The sequence below is a fragment of the Falco naumanni genome, chromosome 8, assembly GCF_017639655.2.
Source record: "Falco naumanni isolate bFalNau1 chromosome 8, bFalNau1.pat, whole genome shotgun sequence".
Classification (NCBI taxonomy): domain Eukaryota; kingdom Metazoa; phylum Chordata; class Aves; order Falconiformes; family Falconidae; genus Falco; species Falco naumanni.
This window is the reverse complement of record NC_054061.1, coordinates 36,000,142-36,025,608: the sequence shown is the minus strand read 5'-3', so window position 1 is coordinate 36,025,608 and position 25,467 is coordinate 36,000,142. Positions and strand designations below refer to the sequence as shown.

The 25,467-nt window shown below is 42.5% G+C and overlaps 1 protein-coding gene across 2 annotated transcripts; it reads right to left on the bottom strand.

The window, feature by feature from the left end:
- Positions 1–3,582: 3,582 nt before the first annotated feature.
- On the bottom strand, positions 3,583–23,868 carry LOC121092234 (tip elongation aberrant protein 3-like). 2 transcript variants are annotated; one of them, XM_040602864.1, is made up of 9 exons: positions 23,811–23,868; positions 23,404–23,452; positions 13,838–14,099; positions 12,979–13,058; positions 12,086–12,164; positions 10,514–10,560; positions 8,976–9,096; positions 7,883–8,069; positions 3,583–7,540 (listed from the first exon to the last, which is right to left on the bottom strand). In XM_040602864.1, the coding sequence occupies exons 3-9, from the start codon at positions 13,998–14,000 to the stop codon at positions 6,850–6,852; spliced, it is 1,368 nt and encodes a 455-aa protein (XP_040458798.1). In that variant the 5' UTR covers positions 14,001–14,099; positions 23,404–23,452; positions 23,811–23,868; the 3' UTR covers positions 3,583–6,849. The 2 variants fall into 2 exon arrangements, with proteins under 2 accessions (XP_040458798.1, XP_040458799.1); XM_040602865.1 differs by lacking the exon at positions 23,811–23,868 and having other exon boundaries at positions 23,404–23,504.
- Between the last annotated feature and the right edge of the window lie 1,599 nt (positions 23,869–25,467).

The following is a 25,467-nucleotide window of genomic DNA, read 5'->3' as shown; positions in this document are numbered from 1 at the left end:
GCATTGCGTGTTGAATACCATCCTCAGATTCCTCCCGAGCAATCATGTACAGCAAATAACAAGTAAATAACATGTGTGGTGAGTGTGTCCCCTTAAAATCTAAATGGTTCCAAGCAGCCAACTGTTATTTCAGCATGGTCAGGATAGTGGTGATGGAGGGGAATGTTGTGTGTGTGCAGATGTGTGTAAATACAAAAATTTCAAATGGGCAAGGTTTTCTTCAATTTTCAGAGGACTAATACTTGAAACTTTATTTAAAAATTAAAATTTTTCAACTATTAAAATTGGGGACTTGGCAATTTCTAGTAAGATTTGAGGCTGTAAAACTGCAGAATCTGCAGTGATATCTGATACTTGGAGCAAATATTCACTCCATTTAACTCAACGTAGCTTATTTAGCTAATCGAAATCAGTGTTTATATACGGAGCGTGGCGAGACTAAGGCACCACAGTTAACGTGATCTGACCAGACACACGGGTATCTGAACGTCCTGTCATTTGACATCACTGTTTTGCTTTAAAACTACAGGTATCATGTTGTATTGTGACAGGCTAACAGGTAACGCAGCATTGCTTAGGCCCTGCATTTTATGGAGCACAAGTAAGTATAATAGTTCCTACAGCTAGAGTTAACAAAGTATTATTTAATGCCTGTGTGCTACTGAGAAAAAAGGGGGTTTCCTACCATTGCTTACACTATGCTTGGCTATAAGGTCCAACCATCCTCTAAAAGTTTATTTTTTTGTACTTGTTTAAAAAGATTTACAAAATTTATAACTTTTGACTCAGGTGTTGGGATGTTGGCAGGTCTGCCAGCCACTGTAAGGGTTGACAGGAATGAATAAATATACGATCTGTTGCAGTCGTTTGGAAAAAGCCAGCTCCCCGATATAAAAAAATAATAAAATAATAAAAAAAATCAAATTTATTTCCAAAGTTATCCCCTATTGATTGACTAATATATATGTCCCAGCCTGTCCCCAGTAACTGGCCTGGTACCCTTTTGCTGCATGTGCAGGTAATGCTGATTAGACACATGTGCTTGCTTTTCACTCAATAATTAAAAACCAGTTAACTTTAAAAACATGATTGGATCTAAAAGTAAAAATGATTTTACTCCAGTCACACTCCATAAGTGATTGGAGTAGAACGTTTTATAGAAATCTTAACATTTATGATAACAAAAACCCCAGCCTGTATCTCAAACTCATTGATCTTGAGGAGGTGCTGCTGCATCTTGGAGCTGCAATTCAGCCTCACCTGTTTAGTCCAACAGGCAGAGCCCAGAGAGTCGGGGTGTGCAGAGTACTTGGTAACGGTCTTCCAAGCTTTTGAAATGGGCATTAAAATGTGGGGGTTCAGGCCCTCTTACACTTGAATTAAGGGTGTCTCTTCTTTAATTCAGTGGTAAAAGGATGTAATAGTAGGTAAGTCATAATGACAAAATAACTACTTACCTGGTAGTCAGTCACAGTTAATGGATTAGCTTGAATGTGTTCGATTTTGAACTTACATTCCATGTATACTTTGTCAGACAGCTGTGTAGAAGTTGAGGTTTGGACAATTTTTTGGACGCAACTTCAGCAAGAAAATTTGCAGCACTGTGAGAGGCGCTCAGGTGAACGGTCCAGTTACATTTGGGTCTCTTTCCACAAACTTTTCAGCCCTGGCCCGTTAGCCTTTGGTCCACACCTTGCTCAGTCTTGTTTCTTGAAGTAAAGATGCACTGTTAAGATCAGCATGTCCTTCACAGACGGCACTGAATATATTTTTCACATTATGAACATATTCTGGTACAACCCAAATCTTCTGCAGGTTAAGTGTTAGCAGCTCTGTTTCACAGCCAGCTAGCGTTTAAAGCTCTGTCTGGGCACACAGTGTTTCTTAGTCTAGAAAGCTGGGGGGGGTGGGGGTGGGGGGGGTGTGTATATATAGCTGTTAGACATGGTAACGTCACAGCTTTCAAATGCAGCTAGACAATCGTAACTTTAATACCAAAAAAAATAAAAATAACCCACGCTAATGGCCTTTCTGTTACACAGGTGTAATCTGGGGGTGTGTGTGTGGTCCGAGTGTGAGCACCACAGATGTGCCCACCATGCTCAAGTGGAGCTGGAGTTGGTATGATTTCATGAAGTGCTGCACCGTCTTGTCTCACAGTGTTTGGGAGGGAGATCCAAGCGGTCGGCACAGCCTGTTGGGAGCCAGGACCCGTCGCTCAGCATCGCGCATGGTTATGCACCGGAGCGGGTGCTGCCCCTGCAGACATGTTGGACCCTTTGTGGCCAGGAGCCGCAAGATTCTCCTACAAAATTCACCTCCTTTCTACTGTTTGGCTTTCTTAAACACACACCAGACCCTCCCTACCTATAACTGGACAAACTTATTTTTGATGTAAGAATATTTTTTTAGCTAGATTTTTTTGTTAAAGTCACACTAACTACAATTTTTACCTTTTATATGTAAAGCTTGGCAATAGCTCTCAATGTATAATTTATTTGGGTTTTTTTTATATAAAACAAAGTGCACCCTCTTGCTTCTGTTTCACAATAGTGAGGTATGAACTGTGTTAGGCACTGCACTGAAATCTGTGTTGAAACTGTATATGGGAACAAGAAACTGTGATTTGTAGTCCACTCCACCCAATCTTGAAATGTTTATACCGTAGTTTTGTCTTAAATATACCACATCAGCACAGAAGTCTCACCGAGTCATCTTTAAGCAACGCTGTGTTACGCTGGTGTGGCAGTACGAGGCAGGTGAGGCGGCTGGGGCTTGGGACACGAGCCGTGCAGTGAGGGATGGTGGCTGCTGCACCCCTGAAATGGAAGCCAAAGGTGTGTGGCAGAGCCGAGCATCACCCCACCATCGGGGCAAGGGACCTCTGTGGCAGCGTATTATTATTTTTTTTTTGTCTGTATGCAAAGGTTGCTTGGCAGCATCTAACTGGAGAAAAGGGCACCTGGGTTAGAGAGATTTGTAAACTTATTTTGGATGTCAGAACTGCAGGCCATGTTATACACTTAATTTGTTGTCAATTAAAGCATAACTTAAGATGACATCTAAACTTGCTAAAGAATTAAATGCTGCCTTTCCAAAAGAGCTGAGATTGTCCAGGAGGGCTGTCAGGTGTTCAGTGGTTTTGAAAATCGAAGTACCGAGGTGTGTGCCCTGACGGGAAGCTTGAACTCCCAAGTGTAGTTGCACAACATGCCAACAAAGGTATGTGCCTGTCAACGCAGCAGTCTTGCTTTTATTTCCAATAAGGGTTTGGTTTATGTTTTGAAGTATGATAGTGCTGATTATTATTGAAAGGAAACTTTTTATTTCCGAACCCTGAGTTTGGTGCAATGCTTAGGAATGCACTGAAGGGCAACCAAACCATTTGATCATCTTCATTCTCAGCAATTAATAAACTTGGGAAAGTATCAAAAGGAAGATAAATAATTCCATCCTAATCAGTAAGTTCAGAGAAAGTAGTTTCCCTTGTGGCATAATTTGTTGTGTAGGTCAATACGATCCCACTAATAAGTCAATGAATTGTTCTCCAAATCCATTTATAACTCAAAACAACGAAACATGTTTAGTTTAGATATTTTAATTATTATTTTAAAAACCCCTCTTTAAATGTCTACATTTTAAATGAAAATCCCTCTGCCGTTCATGCATTTTAATGTTCAGAAACCAGATGGTAATTAAAGACAATGAGTTTGTTGAGATAGTTAAGGCTGATCAATTTGTTCTCTTGTATGCGTGATTGATGATACAACAGTGCATCTCACGTCTCAGACAAGATTACTAAAGAACGCTGCATCCTTCGGCTTTTGTGCTACGGACTGAGTTGGACTGTGGGTGTATCAGAGACATGCAAGCTTCCCTTTTTTCCAGAGACGTTTTAAAACAGCTAGCTTCAGTGGCAGCCCCTTCAGTCCGTGCCCAGCCAAAAAATGGTGCGTTTTGTTTTGTTTTGTTTCTAAACAGTTGCCGTTAGCTGGAGTAATTCCATTCATTATTTCATGCAGGCCACCACAGAGTGTTCAGATGGCAGCAGCTTATAGTCACTCGCTTGGGCCTGGGAGGAATTCCTATGAACTGCTGCAGTTAGGAGAAGCATCATGAGTACATCCACAACAGCTCCTCTTCCGCTGTGAGAAGGTGACTCTGTTGGATAAAAATGTGCCAGGAAAACGGGAGTGAAACCAGTTGTGGTTCTCTGAGACACCTGTAAAGTGTAGCTGATAGCACTGGTTGAGTTTTGAAGGGGAAGATGGCCCAGGAAATGCGACGCAGTGGTACAAGCACGGATTGTGTGCCTAGGTCCTGGATACCGTTTTTGGGGAGAGAACCTGAAACACGGGTCACACGTGCCCAGAAGGGACTGAGATGCCAGGCAGTGCTGCCGGTGAGCGCCTGCAGGACGCGGTCACTGCATGTCTCAGACCCCTTTCCTTCCAGCGTGAGCTCACCCGTGGTTTTTAAAGACCTGGGAGCAGGCCAGCGAGGGGAGAAACGGTGTCTGGTGGCTGCAGCGTGCTGCTGTAGCGGAGTCCCACTTTGGGATGGGAGCTCTCTGCCCCAGCAGTACCTGGGCTTAACTGCGGCTCAGCCTCCCGGCAGCAACCCCTGAGCCCACATCTCTCCAGCCAGAGCCCCTCCTGGGCTCCGGTGCACCTCGGTCCTGCACGGCCCCCCTGCGGCATCGGGCTGGTTTGGGGGGTTAGGGTCTCTCAGGTGGGGGAGCTGGCGCAGTGCTGAAGGTGCTGGTGCAGCCACCTGCCTTGGCACGCCGGCAGAGGCGAGGAGAGGAGATGGGGGAGATGGGCACGTTCTGCAAGCTGCTTTTTCTTTCCCGTGCCAAGCCATCGCCTTTGGGCTGGCTCGTGTCCTGCCTGTGTTGGCTCCGAGTAAATGTTAAACCCTCTGTGGGGCTGCCAAAGGGAGGAGAGTTTGGGGGGGGCGGGGCAGGAGAAAGGAATGGCAGAGGCTGGATGGCATTTTCCTGGGGCTCGTGCACATCCCCAGGATACCTGTACCTGCCAGGAGGCCTCCACATGACTTGGAAAGACACTGGTTTATTGTTGCCCGTTGCAGTTAAACTTCCTTCCCTCGTCAATCCTAGATAAAAGCCTGTATGTTACAGCAGCTCTCTGGATAATGCCAACACAGACACGTCAGCTAGCAGAAGAAAAACACGCTGCTGATTTAAGACTGCAGTGCTCTGTACGTGCTCAACTCGCTGTACTGAAGTCCTTCCCAAACGTGCCTCCACAAACTGGGCAATTCCCCATTCTTGGAGGAGAAATTCAAAGTCTGGGCAGCCCTCGAGGCTGGCTGAAGTGCCGTGAGGTGACCGGGGCTTGTGGGAGGGTGTTCCTTGTTCAGAAAGGTAAGTTCTTTGTTCAGTTTGAAAACAGAAATACATATTTGAAATTCACAAACGCTCAGAAAATGAGTACACGCTGACACGCAAGGCAGCAGGCTTTATTTATATGGCAGCACACAATCCTCCCTGTTTCCAAACAAAGGTTACGGAAGGTCCACAGAACTCTTAAGTAGCTTTTTGTGAACTCATCTATAATTTTCCTGTCGAATTCATGTGACAGCTACTTGTGAAGAGATGATGAAAGTATCTGTAAATACTCTCACTTAACATTCATTCCTATGAAACTTTTGAGAAGTGATCTTTTCAAATATTCAGAAGTATTAAATTACGCTTTCCAGTAATCTCACACATCATCTCTTCTTACAGATGGCTGAAGCTCAGTCAGAAGGCCATGGCTTAGTAACTTCCACGGATATAAATGCTTGAAACACTGGACAGTATTATCTTTCTAAAGAAGCACTTTTTCTTTTCAACAAAGAAAAACAAACCATACGTGAACTCAGGATTTACTAGTGTAGGGGCTAAATGTGTACCAAATACTACACATGTTGGCAGAACAGAGAGAGATGGGAGTTGGAAAAGCAGAAATCCCTTTGTGGCTCAATGTGAGTTACCGGTCTCAACAGCTTATGTTTTGTGCTGCTCCTGTAAAGTCTTCCTCTTTTTTTTTTTTAGTTTTGTTTTTAACCCCTCCAGTAGAAAGCTAAACCCTCTTGAACCTGCGCTCAGTCATTAAACCCAGCAGTCACTTGGCAGCTCCTGTGTTCCTCCAGGTGTAACATACTTCCTCTGGTCTAATGCTGCACGTGATTTTCAAGGGAGGCTTGTGGTTTTTCTTCCTCAGGGTTAGATGCAATCCTTGAATTGCTTCTAGATTTCACTTGCTAATCTGCCTGTTGGGCGGCTTCTTTATTACAGGCCAACTCGTGTTGCAAATATATTTTGCAAAGAACCCTCCTTCAAGAAATGAAAAATCTTAAAAACTTAGAAAATGTTGCCATTAAGATTCATCAGATCCCTCAAACATGACCATAATGTGCACATACTTGATTCAAGTACATTTTTTGGGGTGCACATTTATTTCTTGTGCCAGTGCAAAACAAGCAAGCTTTGCACCTGAAATGGCAATTGTGGAGTCAGTAGGAGTTACTTGTAGTTCTGATCTTCAAGGCAGCATCAGCCACTGCAAATTGAAGGGATATTAACTGAGCAAAAGAGAAGTAACGAAAAGAGCAGCATTCCAACAAACTCCTCTCAGAAATTGCAACTTGCATGCAAGTTGTGACTTAAATATATGTCGGGTTTTGTTCACATCGTAAAAAATCTGTTCGCAGCAAGTATGAGAAGGTTTAAGTTTTCTTTTCCCCAGTGTGCTGACTGGAAACTGAAGACAGTTGCAAGCAGTTGGTTTACCACCTACTGGCACACTGGTGGAAATTTATTCTTTCACTTTGCAATCAAAGTGATCACAAGCTATCAAACTCCATTTGCCAGAACGAGATCTCAGAGACGCTGGACAAAGGTTTACCCCCAATGAGCAGCAGCACGTTGGTGTCACTGCTAACTGCATCCACTGTGGGCACGTGCTGACAGCTGGGTCCCCCCTCTTCTCCCACGACCTGAGCAGCAGCACAAGTCTCTTCTTCTGAAGAGACAAGCAGACGGAGCGGCTCGTCCTTTGACAAAGTGCTTGTTGCTCTGTTCGGGTCTGGTTCTGCCTCTGAAGTGGTTTGAAACGCACCGAAGCCCCCTGGCTCCAGAGGCGAGCTGAAGGTTTTCATTTCCATTGCAGTGCTTTCCTCGTTGCTGAACGCTCTGTACGCAGGCTGTTGGCAGAAGTAGTTGCAGAAGCGAGTGTGCTTCGGGATGGCCACCAGCTGCTGATGGCCCTTCTGCTTACTCTTCCAGTGGCTGGGGAACGTACTGGTGACATCTGAGGTAGTTTGGAAATCAACACCGACTCCTAAGATGCAGTGATACATTTTAGGAGAAAAGCTTGCCTTTGTGGTACAACTATGCTTCTTCCATGTCTGCATATGGAAATTATAATTCCAGAGGTCACCGTTACAACTGGAATTTGAAATCCCTCCTCCAAAAATCAGCATAGAGTCTCTGAAGACTATTGAAGCGTGACCTACCACTGGAGGAGGTCCTTGGCTGAATGTTGAGAGAAACCAGCAGTTAAGGACAGACAAACAAGGAACTAAGACTGATTTTAGCCTCTATTTTTCTTCTGACTCAGAAGAATGACTACTAAACAGCTGCATTGGAACATCAAAATTACACTGCTGACAGCTGCATCAACGCCTTGCCAACCACTCTTCCAAGCAAAGCCAACTGGAGCCCCAGGGATGGCAGCAGTAACTACATCTTGATCTGAACAATTCCTACAGTTGCCAAAAGGGCAGCGTCTCCCGCTCTTCCTGCACACGGTTATCAAATGGTAACATCAATTCTCTCTTTCCCTGTTAATTTAGTGTAACAAATAGCATAGCTTACCTTGTTCTGATGCTGGACCAGCTGCTGCTTACAAAGTCCCACTTCCACAAGTCCTTCTGTTCACTCAGACCCATCAGTCCGCCAAAGAGGTACATGCCAGTGTGATAGACGACTGCTGAGTGGCCATGCCGAGGTCCTGGGCCAGTACTGTGGGATGGGGGGGAAACATACGACCACTTTCTTGTATCTGAAAGGAAAATATTAATTTATAGATGTACCAAATTTACCTTAGTATTTGAGAAGGGATTTATTTCAAGAAGAAAGTAACAATTCTGTTGAGAATAAGGGTTTCTACTCTAAGCTTAATATAAGCTAACAATTTAAATTCTGACACTGAAAAAGTGCATTTAAAAGATCAGTTTTAAAATAATTTTTTTAATGAAAATGTCAGCTGCTGTATAACAGACACCATGGAAATTTTATTTGCAGAGCAGTTTTTCCTGTGGCTTTGTTAATTCATGAACTCTGACAAAGATAATTTCCTGGCTGCAAGAGGAGAAAAAGATCAGTCAACAAAAACACTCCTTCAGTAACGTCTGTGCTTATTCTCCATGTGAGGGAATGAAGGATGAGATAAACCCATCGGTTATTTCAAAATAGTGACTGAATGGCCACCAGATAACAAAAGTTATCCATTTAGGAAGTCTCTGGGAATCATCTGGTTTGCAACCACCAGATTAATGATGAATATGCTAACGAAACCATCTCCTGTCAGGTTTGGCTCCCCACAGTCGGTTCTAGATTTGTGATTCAACAGATAGCATTAATAGGCTGAAATCAGGGTCTCTGCTACGTCCCAAAGTTTTTGGTAATCCTTGTTCTGTTCACTGTTCGCTAAATCCTTCATTCTTGCTGATTTTCAGCTCTAAAGCTGGCAAATACTGTGAAACTTCTTCCAGTGTAATACAATCTAATTAATTTCAGCTGGGTATTAATTTAATCGACAGAATTCATAATTAAATACTGCCAAACAGAAGCCAAAACTACCTTACATTTCTACTGACAAGAATTTTCTGAAGAGAGCAAGCCGTGCTTTCCCGCAGCAGTCATAGTTTTACACCGGATGAAAGCCTTGTCGTGCTTTTTAACTTACCAAAACAGAAAGCCCAAAACTCCTGTGAAATGCCTCTAATGCCAAAGTATCCCCCGTAGATGTACATACTGGAACGGTACACTACTGCACTGTGACCTTTCCTGTTAGCTGGCGCTGAGCTCTAAAACCATTTCATAAAAAGACAAAAACCCGTTAACAGATCAAGTCCTATCAGTAGCCATGTCTGACTTGGGAATATTCCCAAGTAAGGAAAACCATGGGTTTAGGTTGTGTTAAACTGCTTTGGAAATGCAGAATAAATCCACCCCGGAAGATCTGTAGGGACGCAAATACAAACCATTCTCAAACCGAAGCACCCCTCCCTTGTCCAACCCGCCACGGCACGGCACGCCCACAGCCCCGTCTCGGTGCCACGTCAGCGGTACTGCCGTCACACCTGCTGCCACGCACAGCTCCGCAATGCGCATCGGCCATAGTACCCCTATAGTACTCCCAGTACGCCTGGGGATAGGATGGGGGGATGTAGCCCTTTCCACCATCAAGCACAGCCTTCCTGCACCGAGGAGGCTTTACTCCCAAGAGTAGCTCTCCGTCCCCGTGCTTGGCGTGGATTTGCCCTGCCGCAAGTCCCAGGCTATGTATGCCCCGGCCCTCAGGAAGAAACCAGTCGGTTCCTGCAGCATTCGCAGCAGTGTCAGCACCGCTGAGACTTGTGGACCCAAACCTGGGGAGGCCCAGCTAAAGCTGGAACAAAACACAAGCCAAGTTTTGGTTTTGGCCTTTTGTTCTGCTTTGGTTATTTCTTCTCAAACAGCCCATTGCGGGGGGGCAGGGGCATGTTCTCTATATTCTGTTTAGGATAACTACAAGAAACCATTTACTCCTATGTGTAAGAAGGAGTTGATACATAATTCTGTCATATTTGTTGTACGTAAACAAAATATCATTAACTGTATAACACCCCACAAATGATCCTGCAGTCCCAAACTTTGTCTTGACTCCTCCACCAAACACAGGTAAGTGCAGTAGTAGCTGCATCCTACATTAAGGATTTTTTTATATAATTTTATAGTGTAGTAACACTGTGAGGATGAAGTTTCAATAGCAAAAAAATTCTTTACATGTAATGATATAAACCCAGTCTCTTAAGACCAAGACGTAAATGCTTCCACTGAGGTTTCATAAATGCTGCAGCACTTCCCATTTCAAAATTTATTAGTGTGGCTGCCCCTTTGTTTTCACAACGCTACTTTTAAAAGCACAGGCTTCACGTATGGTTGCAATATTCCATTTAAAATTAGTTTTCTTGACAAGGCTATCAGAAAACCAGAAGCAGTAGTAGAGAGGACTTAACTTCTTACACAGGACTTAAATTTTAAGAGCAGTATTTTTTTAAACACTGTTTTAAAGAAGGAAAAAGCCTTAGTTATTGGAAGTGCAAAGAAATAAAGTATAGCCTCGTGTCTCTGAAGAGATGAGATTGGAACTGTTTGGGGGAACATATTTCAAAGCAATCTGTTTAATCAACAAAGCAACAGGCATTTGATTCACACATTCACCACTTCCTGGCTCCTTACCTCAGTCTCTGCTGGTACGTTACAGCACTCTGTCCATCTTGCAGAATCTAGGGGATTGTTTTAATAAAGCGCAGTTTATATCTCAGACCACAAGAGGACACTCCTCCAACATTAATTTTTCAAATTACAGCTCTAATTTTCAAGTCAGTCTCATCCTGGTGTTTTCCACTGACAAGGATGAAGAAATCTATTTCCCACTAAGGCAGCAGTACCAGGAGACATAGTTTAAATAGTTTTCCTGTACCCTTATCTGATATTGAATCACAGAGATTCCATACTGGATTTCCTGTTTCCTAAGGCTAAATTTCACATTGCAGAAATAATCTGTGATTTTCAGCATTTCTGAACTTGCAGAATCCTCAGATCTACTGATGGATGTATGGCTCCCTCCACTTACTACATAAACCTTATGACAACACCCTTATTTTTCTTGGGCCTTTTCACAGATTGCGTCAAAGTAGTCCTGAACGAGCAGTCAGAGATCACTGATCTCTGATCATCGTGAGGGAGTGATAATACCAGATACCCAGCCCCAGCGACACAACGAGGAAGCAGGGCAAGCTTACATTACTAAAAGCTCTACTTGCCAGGAAAGATTTTAAGTAATGACCATGAAAACGCTAGATACGCACAAATTCTGACTAACTCATTCCCAATTTTCACTGATAAGTACTGTGAGTAATAAGACACTTTCTCCAGTGACATATATTCTATCTGAGGATCTCTGTTCTTTCAGCGGGTGTTTCAGACAAATGGTGGAAAACAAAGAAAGGATTAAAAAAAAAACAACCCATTGCCTTAAGGTTACATACTGAAGTAGCGAATGAAGCCAGGAAACTTAAATCTTGGTCCTGCCACAAGATTTACTAACTCAAAAAGAACACGGTCTCTCTCTCTCCCCCATCCATCTGACATCAAAATAAGCAGCCATTACTATACACAGTATTTCTAAAGTGAGAATATATAGCGTATGACATTGCTATTAAATTGTCACACTGTTTTATTAGAATACACGCTTAAAAGATCCCAAATGTTTGTTCTTCAGAAAGAAAAACCCTGTGTTATGAAATGCTGATGTTAATTTCCAGCCGCCTTATTTAATTATTCTTGTTTTTTCCTGTTCAGTCGTTGCTGTTGCCAGCTTATGAACTTCTTCAGTAAAAATGCAAAATGAGATATACTGATCTACTTTTCTCCACAATAAAACAAAGAGCTTGGTTTTTAAAACTGTAACGTAAGGAAAAAACTTAAATGTTATATGTAATAATTATTGAGGTTTATGATCAAATAGTAAACTGTGGAGGGGCAGGGAGGAATGAAAATTCTGAGACTTTAAAATACATAAAACTTTCCGATAAAATACTTTCTAATTGAAGTAAGAGCTGACTCTTTGATAGTTTAACAGCCTAATTTTAGGGGGGAAATATGCACACTGTTTCACACACATTACTTCTGGTAAAGCCTCGGGAAGGCTATGTAACAGGCAGCAGAAAACAGTTTGGTTTTTATTATTTATCAGTACCTATGGACTTGGAATGTCCCATGGAAAAGACTGGCTATTGTCTATCGTACCAGTGTCATATATCCAGAGAGGAGTTTTTCCTTGTGTGAAAGCAGAATCCACCATCCCACCAAAAATATACAGGGTGCCCTGCAAAATGCAAAAATACACGTCACTTACAGGTAGGCATATAGCATAAAAATATTTTTTAAAACAACTCTTAAATTAGAAGGCTGCCATCACCAAAATATAATTAACAATAACGCATATGATGATCTATTACAAAATTCAAGAAGCAATCACAAAAAGCCACCAACTTTTAATCATGTGTTTATCCTCTCCCAGTAGGAAACCCCGATGAATGTTCTTGCTGTTTTAACAGGGATGGAATTCCAGAGCCACTCACTTCCTCGTCCATCTGGGACAGCTTAAGGAATGCCGGTCTGGAGCTCTCAGAGGCGTTGCTCAGGTAATATTAGATTATGCATGTTTTATAGAAATATTTCATTGCATTGTAGCTCCTGATACCCTAAATTCTGTTTTCCCCTCACAGGCAAAGCTGTAATTCATATTTGCTTTCACTCCCCCGTCCTTCTTCTATGCAAGTTCTTAAGTGAATGTTTTTATGCTGTAGCTTATCATGCAAATGAATTCAGAGCAACTGTTACAACTATACAACTAAGTCAAAGAATGTGCTGCCAAGGTCTTTATTTTGTATTACTATTATGCACTGAGCACTGACTGAGGAAATCAGGGAGCTGCACACTGCTGCAAAGCTAAACTGCTGTCACTTTATTCAGAAAGATTCCAAAACATTGGTACAGCTACATCCAGAATTGCACTGACACAGAAGTATTTTATGGGTCTAGTATCTCCGTATGTAATAATAAATGGCATTTTATTTCATTGTGTAATGGTAAATAAACTGTCAGGATATGGACAACATAAATCTTGGTCTACTTACCTTATAAGCCACCATTGAATGTTCTTCCAGTTCTTCTGGACCATTTCTTGAGCAATCCAGCATTTCCCATTCATTTTTCACTACAAAGCAAAGTTGAAGTTAAGGCAGTGGTGCACTCAACATATAAACATCAGTTAAAAGGTGGAAAGATTGGCTTTGAATTTGGCTGCGCTGCCACTCACTGGGGGAAAATGAAGTGGTTTCTCATTTTTCTTGTCTGTTAGTTCAGAAGACTTGAGGCACTTTCCCCAAAATTAAATATGTGCATTTTTCTATTTAGTAAACTTAAATTAATAGAAAATTGATCTTTTTACTGCTTTTATTTTAATGCTGTACTGTTACCTACATCAAAGTTCAGCTATTCCATAAGCATAAACCCCAGCACAATTCTGTTTTATTCCAGTAACAACTGAACAGGGAACACCATACATTCGGCCAAAAAATACAAAGGGTCATATTTGATAGTGCATTATTAATAAAATCCTACAAGGTATTGTATTCATGTGATCCCTTTGTATACATTCACATGCATAAACTATTCCCATGTTTGTTAAAAGAATCAAGAAAGCAATGTCTTTGATATCCCTTGCTAGAACTAGGGTATCTTAAATGACTCAGTATTTCTGGACAAGGGGGGAAAAAAGAAAGGAACTGTAACGGAAATCTAAATTTTCTGGTACTCCTGCAACAGGAACAAACACACACCATTTGCCTAATGAATAAAACACAGTTTATCCATCATTGTGATGGAGAGGCTTTAAATGGGGATAATCCGTTAACTACAGAGTATCGCCAGCTTTACCATGACTGGATGTAGCACCTCTTTAATTCTGACATATAAGTGAAGGGGCAAAATTACCTATGTTGTATCGCCAAAAATCCTTGAGACCCGTAGTGTTCCGCCCTCCATAGAGATAAATAAATCCTCTGCAAATGATGCAAGCATGTTTATATCGATTGCAGGGAGAGGGCTTCTTCTGGGGTGCAGATTTCCAACTACCGTGTGCAGTTTTTCCTTTCATGCTGGCAACTGGGATCTTATCCGAGTATCAGCTTGCAAAGAACAGCCATGTCAGGGGAGGGTCCCAAAACATCAGGGACGAGCTTTAAACCTGCTTGGTCTGTAAAAAGACGAAAAAATAGTATCAGGTTAAAAAAAAAAAAAAAAAGGAGGGGGAGGGAAGATAGCAAAAAAAAGAAAAGCTTCTGCCTTATGATAACAAGTTATGCTGTTCCTTTTCATTCCCATCAAAAGCAACTTGGTGATTTTGGTCATTGTGATAACACGCTAAACTAAGTTAGGCATTTGAAATGCTGACTCTCAGTCCTGTATCAGCAAGAGTGGGACCGGAGTATTCCTGGAGCTGAGAGTTTTCCAAAGAATGTCGGTGAGCTGAAGCCCTAACATTTGCAGTACGGTAGTAACCAAGGCTCAGTCGTTTTTCACTAGTAAAAAGTACTTAAAACAAACCCGTACTTAAAATAAAATGCAGAATGGTGAATATTACAGATGAAAGTAATGCATTTGTAGTTGTCTGGAATTTATTTTGACATTCATCTGTAAAGCAGCTGAAATTAGGATGCATCTGGAAAAAATTACACTCTCCTTTCATGAGCCACAAGATGTCACTGTGCTCTGTGAAGCCAGCAGGACCAGGAACAATATTCCTCTATTAATCCTCCTTAAAATATATCATGGTCACTGTTTTGAAGTAGATTGTTTCATGAAGCACAAAAAAAAAAAAAAAAAAAAAGAAAAAAAAAAAAGAAAAAATTAGTGTTGGGCCAAATTCTGGGATTTGTGAGGTGACACATGTCACCAAATGAGGTGACAAAGTCTCCCAATTCCAAGACTATTTCAGTGAAAGCCAGATTCCAGCTGTACTGAGGACCTAGGATGGGAATTGATAGGTAACAATCCATCAGTATGGACACACTGTTAACTTTTCAGTGCCGCAAAGTAATGTCTGTGCTTCCACAGTTGCGGTGTTTTCCACACAGCTTCTCCAGTTTAAACATGCATGTATTTAGCATCACAGTGGATAAAATCAAGGAACTCTCAGCTTAACATAATGATCATGTAGCAAATCCATTCTTTTGATTTGAGACTATTTCCAAGATAAATGTGATAAACCTATGCCTACTTGGCCCAATTATTTATAATTAAAAACCAAAAAAAAAGCCAAAAACCAGCAGACATACCAAATTTGCCCTGGACGTGCAGCAATAAAACTATTTACATCCACTGAGAATTTCCATTCCAGCTGCTGTCTGTGGCTTTCCTGAGCAAAACGGTGACAAGGCTGGAAATACTCCCTCCATCTCTTCAGAAATGGGCTGACAGTAACAAAGCTTTTACAAAGCCTGGTCATTTCGTGTCACCAGCATCCAGCTCAGTGCACCAGGGTCTCAGTGTCTTCAGCCTGTGTGTGTTCAGTGCATTTTTCAAAGTACCCACTGTTCCCCCCAAAGGCTATCTTCTTTGAAGAGATGCCTTAGATTGCAAGTTTTGGTTTCCCAGGTTAATTCACAATGACACTATACGAAAGCAGCAATGCTGCTGTCAAATCAGAAACCACTGCCAGGTCAAGTTTGAAATGTAAATTGTTTCCCACAAATGGTAATTTAAACTTTCTTTGGGCCAGGACAGTTACTTAGAAATGCAGCAATGACCAGGCTAGGTTAAACAAAGCCCTTTTCTTCAGATCTACACGCAGGTATTTTTCTTATATGCATTGCTACAGTATGACTTAAGACTTAGGAACTGTGCCTTGATGTTTGTTGTATGAAATATATATGCCAGTGAAGGTCAACATAAGCACTGTTCACCCTGTGCCATCTGATTACAGGATGAGGGGGTATGTACAGAGTCTTCAAAGTACCTAGGTCTCCACCAAAATTTGCTGTGTTATAAAAAAGAAAGAGCGATGTTCTCTTGGACTCAATTATGAACGAGCTGTTAAATACAAAAGAAAAAAATACTTAAAAAGATTTTCGTAAAACCAGTTTGTATGTCCATAAACCTACTGAGTAACAGTGACCAGCTACTTAACCTTTTATTTATTTCTCTATGTACCTCTATAATAAGCCTTACTTGTCGTTCTGCTCTTGGAATCCTGCATGTTGTCTGTTTCACTGCTACACTGGAAGCAACATTTTTGTTTCACAGATTTTTCAGTACTCTGCCTCTATGCCAACATCCCTTGTTTGGAGAGGTTTATATATTGAACGAGGGTCCTTGTTGTCCCTTCATGACGTTTCCTTCCTCAAGGCCCTAGCAGATGAGCCCTGGCAGATCAGCTGCAACGTGACTGCTCCAGTTTGCTGCTCCACCAGGTGTAGCGGCAAGGTGTGTACCAGACCCAGTCACTCCAGTGCACGGCTCGCTGCGCTGCATGCAGCGGCTGTTCCATGTTGGGCCACGGTATAAGCACCCATCAGCAAAGTGCCAACGCAAAATCTGAGAGGCCTTTACACCTTAAATTACCATTTAAGCAGACAGACTGTCTGGAGTGATCTGGACATGCTGAGACTCGGGAGCTGAGTCTGTATCTCAGGTATAGATATCTTCAAGCACTCACTTCGTGCTGCTTCAAAAACAGCCTTCTATACTGGTAGAAAACGGAGCCTGGTATCTGCTCAACTCCCTCTTTAAAATCAGATGGGGTCCATCAAGCTTGTGCTGAGCCGGTGACAAAGCCTAGCTGAGTACCACACAGGTATAAAGTGCTTTTTGCATCACGGATCCCAGGTCCCTGCATTTTCTGGGGTATCACCACTGAAACTGTCCTAAAAATACCAAGTGACCTGTAGCCCAGTATCTCTCCAGTATTACTCATCTCTCTCTGTTAAATGTATAGAAAGTTAGGACACAGCCTCTGTAAAACATGAACAGCTTAACTGTTGCTCCGATTCCTGAAATCAAAATGAAGCAACATGCTACAGTGAAATGTTTCAGATACTAAGTATTCTATTTGCAAAACGTGTACATATTTATTTTCACTATATCTGAAATTTGTAGTTATCGCTATTTGTTCCCAAAGGAAGTGAGCCCAGGAAGTGTTTACGAGATTAATTCTACTGCATCCCTCTCTTCATGTACTTACAGAGGAGTCCTGGGGCAGCTGCAAATAATTTGAGGAAAAACAAAGATCGCAGTAAAACAAGCTATAGAAGACACAGTCACATTTCATATTTTTATATATGTATCATAATAATATGAAATGCATTTATCTAATCTAATTTATCATCCAATTTATCTCTAAAGTTTACCATTTGTAAGACTGGAATATATTCAGTGACAAAAACATGCTAGAGGATCTCTTGTAGCACATTTGGCAAGACTAGCTATTCAGATTGCGTTCATCTTTTTATGCAAGCCAGTATTGTAAGCTATTACTGGGGAAAACTGAAGTACATTCTTTGTACTTTGTTTTCTCTGAAAGAATACAAGACCGGCAGCATTTACAAAGGTGTGCGTTTCTCTTTTCCAGGGTATGAAGTAGTGACGCATCGTAGGTGTGTAAGTCCATAATACTTTACGGCATGCTATTGAAAAGGAAAAAGCGGCTGAAGTCATGAAACACAGATTCCCTCCCTCACTCTGCCAAGCTTCTGTGTAACCACAACCCATTCGTTTCTTTACTTCCACAGCTAAACGGGGACAAGGACACCTCCTTAGTAAAACACTTCAAATTTGCTGATGCAGTGCTGCGTGGAAGTGCCAAGGTATTACTGCTATTGATACGATTTGATTTACAAAGGTAAAATAGGCTTGTCCCCTCGAGTTTTTTTTCCCCCAGCTATAAATCTGGTTATTCCTCTTCCTACATATTTCTGTTTGTTATTCTTCCTACAAACCTTGCCTCCTATTATACAAACTTTCAGAGAAGAAGACAGCCCTGATTTCATACAGTAGATTAGCAACAAAATCCTGTCCATTTGTTTATCTACCTCAGCTGAACTCTGTGTAAGGCAGGCGAGCAGGATGGGATAACAAAAGCCAATCTGGGATTAACTAAAGGGGTGTCTCCTCCCAGTCACACCTCCTGAGCATCAACTGACCCTTGGAATCACGGCCATTCACTCTCTCTCGGCATAGAGCACTCATAGAAGCAGACCTACAACAGATCAGTTAACGAACCTCTTCATTTCAGAGTTGGGAAGCAAACACGTTCAAAGTTAATCTTGAATCTTGCCTTTTATCACTGGTATTTTAAATCATGAACTTGACTCCTGGACTGCCTTTCTATAGAACTGGACACCCCCAAAGTTCATCTACCATCTACCTTAACAGTCCTGTTTCCAAAGAAAAACTGCTGCTCTTCTGAGAGCAATGTCACCAAGCAATATCCTGTGTGTCATGTAACACTGACCCCAGCTTCAACTTGCTACAAGTGAGATCAATTATCCAATAGGAAGCTCTAACTTCAGCAGAATTTCCCAAAAAAATACCCAAAAAGACAACTCAGAACGTTTTTATCCAACTTTTATTTTCCAAACCAGCTGTAGCACACAAAAAAATGGCTGCTGCTCTCCAAACTCTTTTGCCATTTCGTTCTAAAAATAGCTCCTGTGCAATCAATCCCAATTGTCAAACGGCTGGAGAAGCTGCGAGACGAGGACCTCAAGAGCTGCAATTAGCGTGGTAACTATAGCACAGAGTGCTTATCAATTAATGGCGCCACACTACTGTTTCATAATACAAATAATTCAGGAAATGTAGCAAGACAGGAATTACTTCAGGAAATGTAGTTTATGTGTTCATTCTATAATTATTTATATTTCTATTAGATGTGGTTTCTCAGACAAATGATTTATTTATTTAAAATATTACTTAAATAGATCTTCATTAAAGCTTTTTTTCTACCTTGGTCCCCTGATTCATTTCCATCTGTTTTCAATACACTCAGAAAAGTTTCAGATTTACAGAGATCGAGCCTTTTGAAATATACGAGACATGAAAACACTTATATTGGGGAGGAAAAGTAGCAAGTTTTGGTTTGGGTTTTTTGGGGGGGTTTATTTTCTTAATGACCCAGTTTTTCTGAACTCAACCCTTGAACCTTTCCATGCAGAACACTGTATTTTCTTATTAGGCAACCTGAGGTTTTACTGCTCTTCAAAAATACTATCAGATCTTCCTGATTCTACTTATCTTGGAAACCTTTGCTTTAGTGGTGGTTTTATTATGATGCTTGCTCCAATGGGACTTCTTGCATGAACAGGGAGGAAACTTTGACTGAAGACTTGCAAGGCAGTTACAAATTTTTCAAAGCAAACCCACTTTGTCTAGAACAGTTTAGAAAGCAGGGTGGTTTTTTTGTTTGGTTGTGGGTTTTTTTCCATTATATTGCATTTACTTGCAATGCTTTACTATATGTGATAAATTTTAGTATCTTCAGGTTTGCTATTTTATAATTTCCTAAATCCAAGTTATTATGAACTGTTTCTGGGTTGAAGGGGTTGTTTTTTAGGTTTGGTTCTTTGGGTGTTCGGTTGTGGGTTTTTTTCACAAAATATAGGAACTAATTTCCAGAGATGCTCAGCTTCAGAATTTCAACCTAAAGGTCCAGAATGGCTCTAGAAATACAGGGTATGTATAATATTTCTGTATTATTAGAATTCTGAATTGACATAAGGGCATTGATTTGTTATGTGTAGGTGTATATGTGTGTATGACTGAGCTTACAACCGAACAAGACAAAAGGAAGGACATGGAAAATGGTATTTCTTCTTACAGGTGGAAGCTGAAGGACAGAAAGAGGATTTGTAAAATGACAAATCAAAGCAGGGGATACAGCTCCATCCTGATCTCAGGGTTCAGCAAAATGACAGGTACTTTCAAGTAAAATAGTAGCACCCCTGTTGTCTTTATAAAGCTTGGTGAAGACATAGTGAAAATTTACAGCAAATCTGAAAGGCTTTTATGTTAAATAACCCTTACTTGAATTTTAACACGTTCAGGGTAGTATTCTTAAAAATTATCACTGCTGTATTTCAGTGCTTCAGTATGCTATTTGTAGTGAACAGCTATTTCAAAGGAGGTAACTCTTCTAAAACAGTCATTTATAATTACAGTTTCTACATACTGTAAACCTGTGTCTAGGTAACTACTGGAGTGTGCAGTCGTAGACTACCGAGGACATTGGCACTTCTACTGCAAAACAGATGAAAGCACCATAACTCTCTCCTTGTGAACAGCTATCTGCCTGCTTCTGGAGCTCTGCAGTTAAGGTACTGTGTTTCTTTAATGCAGATTACATTAATATTAAAGCACTAATTTCAAAATTTCAGAGTATATTTATATATTTGCATATGATTCCAAATTAAATTTTGCAAATTGACATTATTAATATATTCTCTTTGGGGTTTTCTTCTAGAAGCTTTCACCCAGAAAAGAAATCCTTCATGTTCATTATTGTGTAGCACTATTCCATCACTATTACAAAGCTAGTTCTTCAGTAGTAATAAATATAAGAATTCATTAAATAAAGAAATATAAATACATCCAGTTGTATTTTCCATGTGCTAGGTATATCTCTCATTTTTAAGTAAACAAATACAACTTGGTTTGGAGTAATACAGTAAATATTTAATCTATTTCCCAAATATGGTGGAGGGGGGGTGGGTATCTGTAAAAAGGAAGTTCAGTACTTAAAATATTTTATTTCTGGGATTGTTACATCTTTATATACAATTCTAGTATATGCATCAGGAAATTACCTTTGCTGCTGTATTGAATTAAGTTTTATGGTACAGACAAAAAATAAATACATCTTTAATACCTTACTTTCATAGCTTATTTTCCTTAGGGAATTAAAATTTCAGTTGTTGGATTTTGTTTGGAGGTTTGGGGGTTTTTTGGTTGTGTTTGGGGGGGTGGTGTTTGGTTTTTTTGTTTAAGAATGGGGATTTTTTTATAACTAAAAATTAGAATCTGTAGTTTTGAGTAGTAGATGTCCCCAGGTAATCTGTTAATTATAACTTCCAGCACTGCAGTTAATAATTTGACTGCAACCCAATTTTGAATGAAGTTTCTGAGAAAGAGTTTCCCGAAATACACATCTGTAAGTGACATAAGTACTACTCTTAGTAGAATATTTACTTCAGAAATCTAATCTGCTTTTCAAGTCTCATTTAGAGTCTTGCTGGTGACTCCATCCACAGGTGTGTCAAGAGCTCAGTCACTTGTTGTCTGACCATACAACTGGGATAGATGCCCTGCCTGTGAAGCGTCACTGCAACAAGATGGCTCTTCAGACACTAGCCGCGACAAACAGGTAATTTTTTTATGTCCTAGATACAGCAGAGGAAGGAAATACAGTTCCTGGATCTCATACTTTAAGGTCAAAGACACTGAAACTCCCACCATGTTCACAGGGCAGTCTAAGATGTACTTGGCCTTTTACCCTTTCCTTGGAAGTAATTTGTACTGTCACCACTGGAAACAGGTCATTTCAATACATGGGTCATCACCCTTTCCCACCAGAAACAGCTGTTTTCAATGTTCCTAGAAGGCATCATTTGGGGATTTCACAAAAACTTACTAGTTGGATTCTTTCAAGATACAGTAGGTAGATGCCCTGGAGATTCAATGTAATATATCTGTACTTAGGTGTGACTGAATGCATCTTCTTGACAGCCTGTCACCTGCTGCTGAAGCAACTTCAAAATACTTTATTTCCTGAGGGAGCCTCTACTCACGCTAATTCACAAAATTTTCTAGGTTAGGAAGAAAGACTCTGGTTGACAAAGGAGTCAGTGGCTGTCCAGTCTGCCTACTCTCCTCAGGCACGAATTAAAGAGTACTATAGTATATACCTGACAGCTGACAGTGTATTAGTGAAAAGTTATTATTGTCCATCAAAAAAAAAGTATGCACTGAATTTTACTTGTTTGTTCTTTATATTCCCTGACTGAGGAAAAGAAACATCTAATAAAACACTCAACCACACTTAATGCCACTCTTCCTGGAAGATAGACAATGTGTTTCTCTTGTCCCCAAGACATCTTGCCCTTAGATGCACAAGGAGCAATGGGATAGAGAAGACATACAAGGTTATGGGAATAGCAGAAGCTGTAGCTTGAAGAAATGTGAGGGAGGAAAGAGAGGGCATTTGGCAATGAAAATAAGAAAAGGTTCCAGCTGGCAAATATTAAAACATCCAGATATCATGTTAGAATCAATATGAATTTAGATTACACAGTATGGGAGAAGTCATGAGAGACTTGCGTGAGAAAAAATCAGATGGCACAATCGGAAAGACTGTCAGTAATGACTGGAGGAAAAACTGAGTACAAAAAGGATCTTTTATAGGGAAGATGAATTTACACAGTCAGGTGAAAGATGGTTGCATAAAAACAGATGATACAATTGCATAGCCGGAATACACTGCATTGAGAGGAATAGCTGGATTTTAGTCTGGCGAGGAAAACAAAGGTGTCACGCGGGCAAACAGTAATAATAACCGTGATGGTTCACAATAACCTTGATGCCAACAGTTACTGGGCTGCACCAGCAAATGGAAAAAACCCAAACCCACATAATTTCAATATATAAAGGAGACAGAAAGCATATGAGTAACTTTACACATACACGTTGTCGCTCCAAATTCAAAGGGAATTACTCATGTGAATAAAACCAGTGATATGCATAAGCCCGCACAATGTAGCCTAGATACCAGAGCAAAAGAAGGACCAACTCTTTTGTTAGAAGCCTGAAAAAAATGTTTTGCAAGCTGTTTTCATATTCAGACTCCGAATGACAGGGTCCATTTTTGCCTGGTGCCTGGCTTTCTGAAAAATCCCCACTCCCAGCTAACGTGGTCCAGTATTCATGCCAAGCCAGATGCACTTCGGCTGGGGTTTTGGATGGTTGCATTTCTTTGTCTTCTGCTCGGTCTAGGCATTTTGTTGCTTTATGCTCTTTGATTGTGGAAAAGGGAATGAGCAAAAGGAGGGTGGTGAATCTCCCTCCCTGAAGTGGAAGGAAGGAAAAGAGCTCTGCCTGGCCCCACCACAGCCCTCCTGCGCCGCAGGTCCCTGTCCCCAGCGCTGCCCTGACTGCGGGGCGCTGCCGCCGCTTCCTTCCTGCCACCCGCTCTGTTTGCGAAGGAACTTGGTGTGCGACCGCACACCGCGGTGCAACGGCAGCGCCGCGCAAGGGGGCAGCGCCGCGCAGCGCAATGGGGGCACTGCCGAGCAGCGGGGGCTGCGCCGCGCCAGGGGGCACTGCCGCGCAAGGGGGCTGCGCCGCGCAACGCTGCCGCGCAAGGGGGCTGCGCCGCGCAAGGGGGGCAGCGCTACGCGCACCCAGCGGCTGCCCAGCGCTGCCCGCGCGTTACATCCGGGGCGCCCCCGCCCCCCCTCGCTCCCTCTCCTGAGGTGCCCCCCGCCCCGCTGCGCCCTGCCCGCCGGCCTCACCTCCGCGCCTCCTCGCCGGCTGCCGCGATCAGCTCGACCGGGCTCCGTCCTGACGGGACACGGGGCGGGGGGAGAAAAAAATACCAGGGAAATAAATCAGCGTCTCGTCGCCGGCGTTTGGCCCGCAGCGAACCCGCCCGGCTGCGCCCGCTGCCCCCCGCAGGGCTGCCCTCACAGGGGTCACCGTGCCCTGCGCGCCCCTCACCCCAGGCCCTAAACGGGGACCCGCGCACCCCCCGCAGGGGGGGGGGGAGGGACCACCCCCCCGCAGAGCCCCGGCGGGCCCGCACCGCCCGCAGCCCGCCGGGCGCGGCGTGAGGCGGGGGGCGCTGCGCTTGGCCAGCGGCACCCGCCAGGGACACCCCCTCCCCGGGGCTGCACCCGCTCCCCCCCGGGCTCCCCCTCACCTCCCGGGGCCGGCGGCGAGCCCGAGCCGGCGCAGCCGGAGCACTGCCGGCCGGCCCGGGGGGCGGGCTGCGGGAGGGGCCGGCGGGGGTCGCGGCCCTGCGGGCCCGGGGCAGGAGCGGCGCAGCGCAGCGCCGGCAAGGAGCGCGCCGCGGTCGTTCCCTGCCGTGGCATCGCGATGTTGTCCATGAGGAATATACAAAATCTTGTTTCTGGCGTGAACGCAGCCAGAAACAAACTTTTTTTTTTTTTTTTTTTTTTTTTGTGGTGGGCAGGGTAGCGCTGAGAGTTTGTTTCTGCACTCTGTTCCAAGCCCTTTTAAGTCAGCATTTAGCCCAAAGATCCCTCTCTCAACACGTTTCCCCAGGCCGTGGCCCCAGTGCTTGCCTGGACTTGTGACCTTGGCTTGCGGCTCATCTTCAGCTTCCACGGAGTTTGCCCCCCCCCCACTTCCCCTTCACAGCTACAGAAGGCTTCATAAAACAGCCAGGAATGAAACTCCCCCGCCCACACATGCCTCGATTTTCCGTGTTGACATGTTTTCCTGCTTTGGGGTGGAGGCTACTATTTTTTCCTTAGTATTGCTCCTAACAAAGAGCCAGCGTCATTGTTTTTTCAAGTTACCGTAAGTGGAGGCCAATAGATACACCCAGTCCATAGCAATGCAAAGCCTGTGGCCTGGGCTATATGAATGATATGAATACCTTCAAACATAATACACTATATGTAATGTATCTGAGCATGGTAGTAGTATATGCTTCTGATTTTTTCATGCTAGGACTTCAGGCGTTATTGAGAGGCCAGTCCACAGCTACAGTGCAGAACTTTCCCCAGACCCTCTTAATTGCCTCCTGCTAGGAATTAAATAAAAAAAAAAACAACAACAAAAACCCAAACCCCAAAACAAACCCACACATTTTTCATAAAAAGAACTCTGAGATCATTAGCTAACATTTGGAAGTCCCTCAAATTAACATGCGTGAAGGACCGTGGCCAAACTCCCACTGGCTCCCATAAAAGCAGTAATCAGTCCTTCAAGCAAGATTCTCTACAAAATAACACCCAGAAGCCCCTGCAGAAGGGATTGCCAATCTCACCATCTGACTAGATTAAAAACAGCAGTAACAATGTGATAATTGACAGGAGAAACTTCCCTGACAAGGAATGAATCAGTGTTTATTTTTAGCCTTTTCCCCAAATGCTTTATTTAAACAAAAGATTAACTAATTATTTCCGTCGTTATATTGTCCACACTGGGAACAGGAGGTGGCGGATCCTTATGTATCTGCGGGGAGCACTTTGTTTTGGCTCATCATTTGAGGTCTGCACCCTGGACGGGTGTGATTGTGTCAGTTGTCCTTTCGTTTCTAGTTCAAGCAAATATGAAAAGTATTAAGGTTTCACTAAATTCAGACACCCCATAATCGATATAGTTTTATTTCCTGAGTAGTAAGCCTCAGAAGAGGTTTCAGAAAATGTAAACTGATTTTCTCTGCATCCCACCTTTGCTCCAAAGCTTCTCTTGGACAACAAGTCAGCATTAGTCCTGTCACTGCAACTGCCCGCTGCAGCTTTTTGCAACGAGAGAGCGCTCACATTCCAAGATCAGGTTGCTCCACCTGTGCACAGAGGCCAGCAATAAAATCCTACCTAGGAGAA

What these genes read in the sequence shown, in the direction of transcription:
- LOC121092234 (XM_040602864.1), bottom strand. Translation starts at nt 14,000, where the DNA reads ATGAAAGGAAAAACTGCACACGGTAGTTGGAAATCTGCACCCCAGAAG. An exon ending in GTTTTGGGCTTTCTGTTTTG is followed by an intron (nt 8,070 to 8,975) that starts GTAAGTTAAAAA and finishes TTTTCCTTTCAG; the next exon opens with ATACAAGAAAGTGGTCGTAT. An exon ending in TGGTCCAGCATCAGAACAAG is followed by an intron (nt 7,541 to 7,882) that starts GTAAGCTATGCT and finishes CTCAACATTCAG; the next exon opens with CCAAGGACCTCCTCCAGTGG.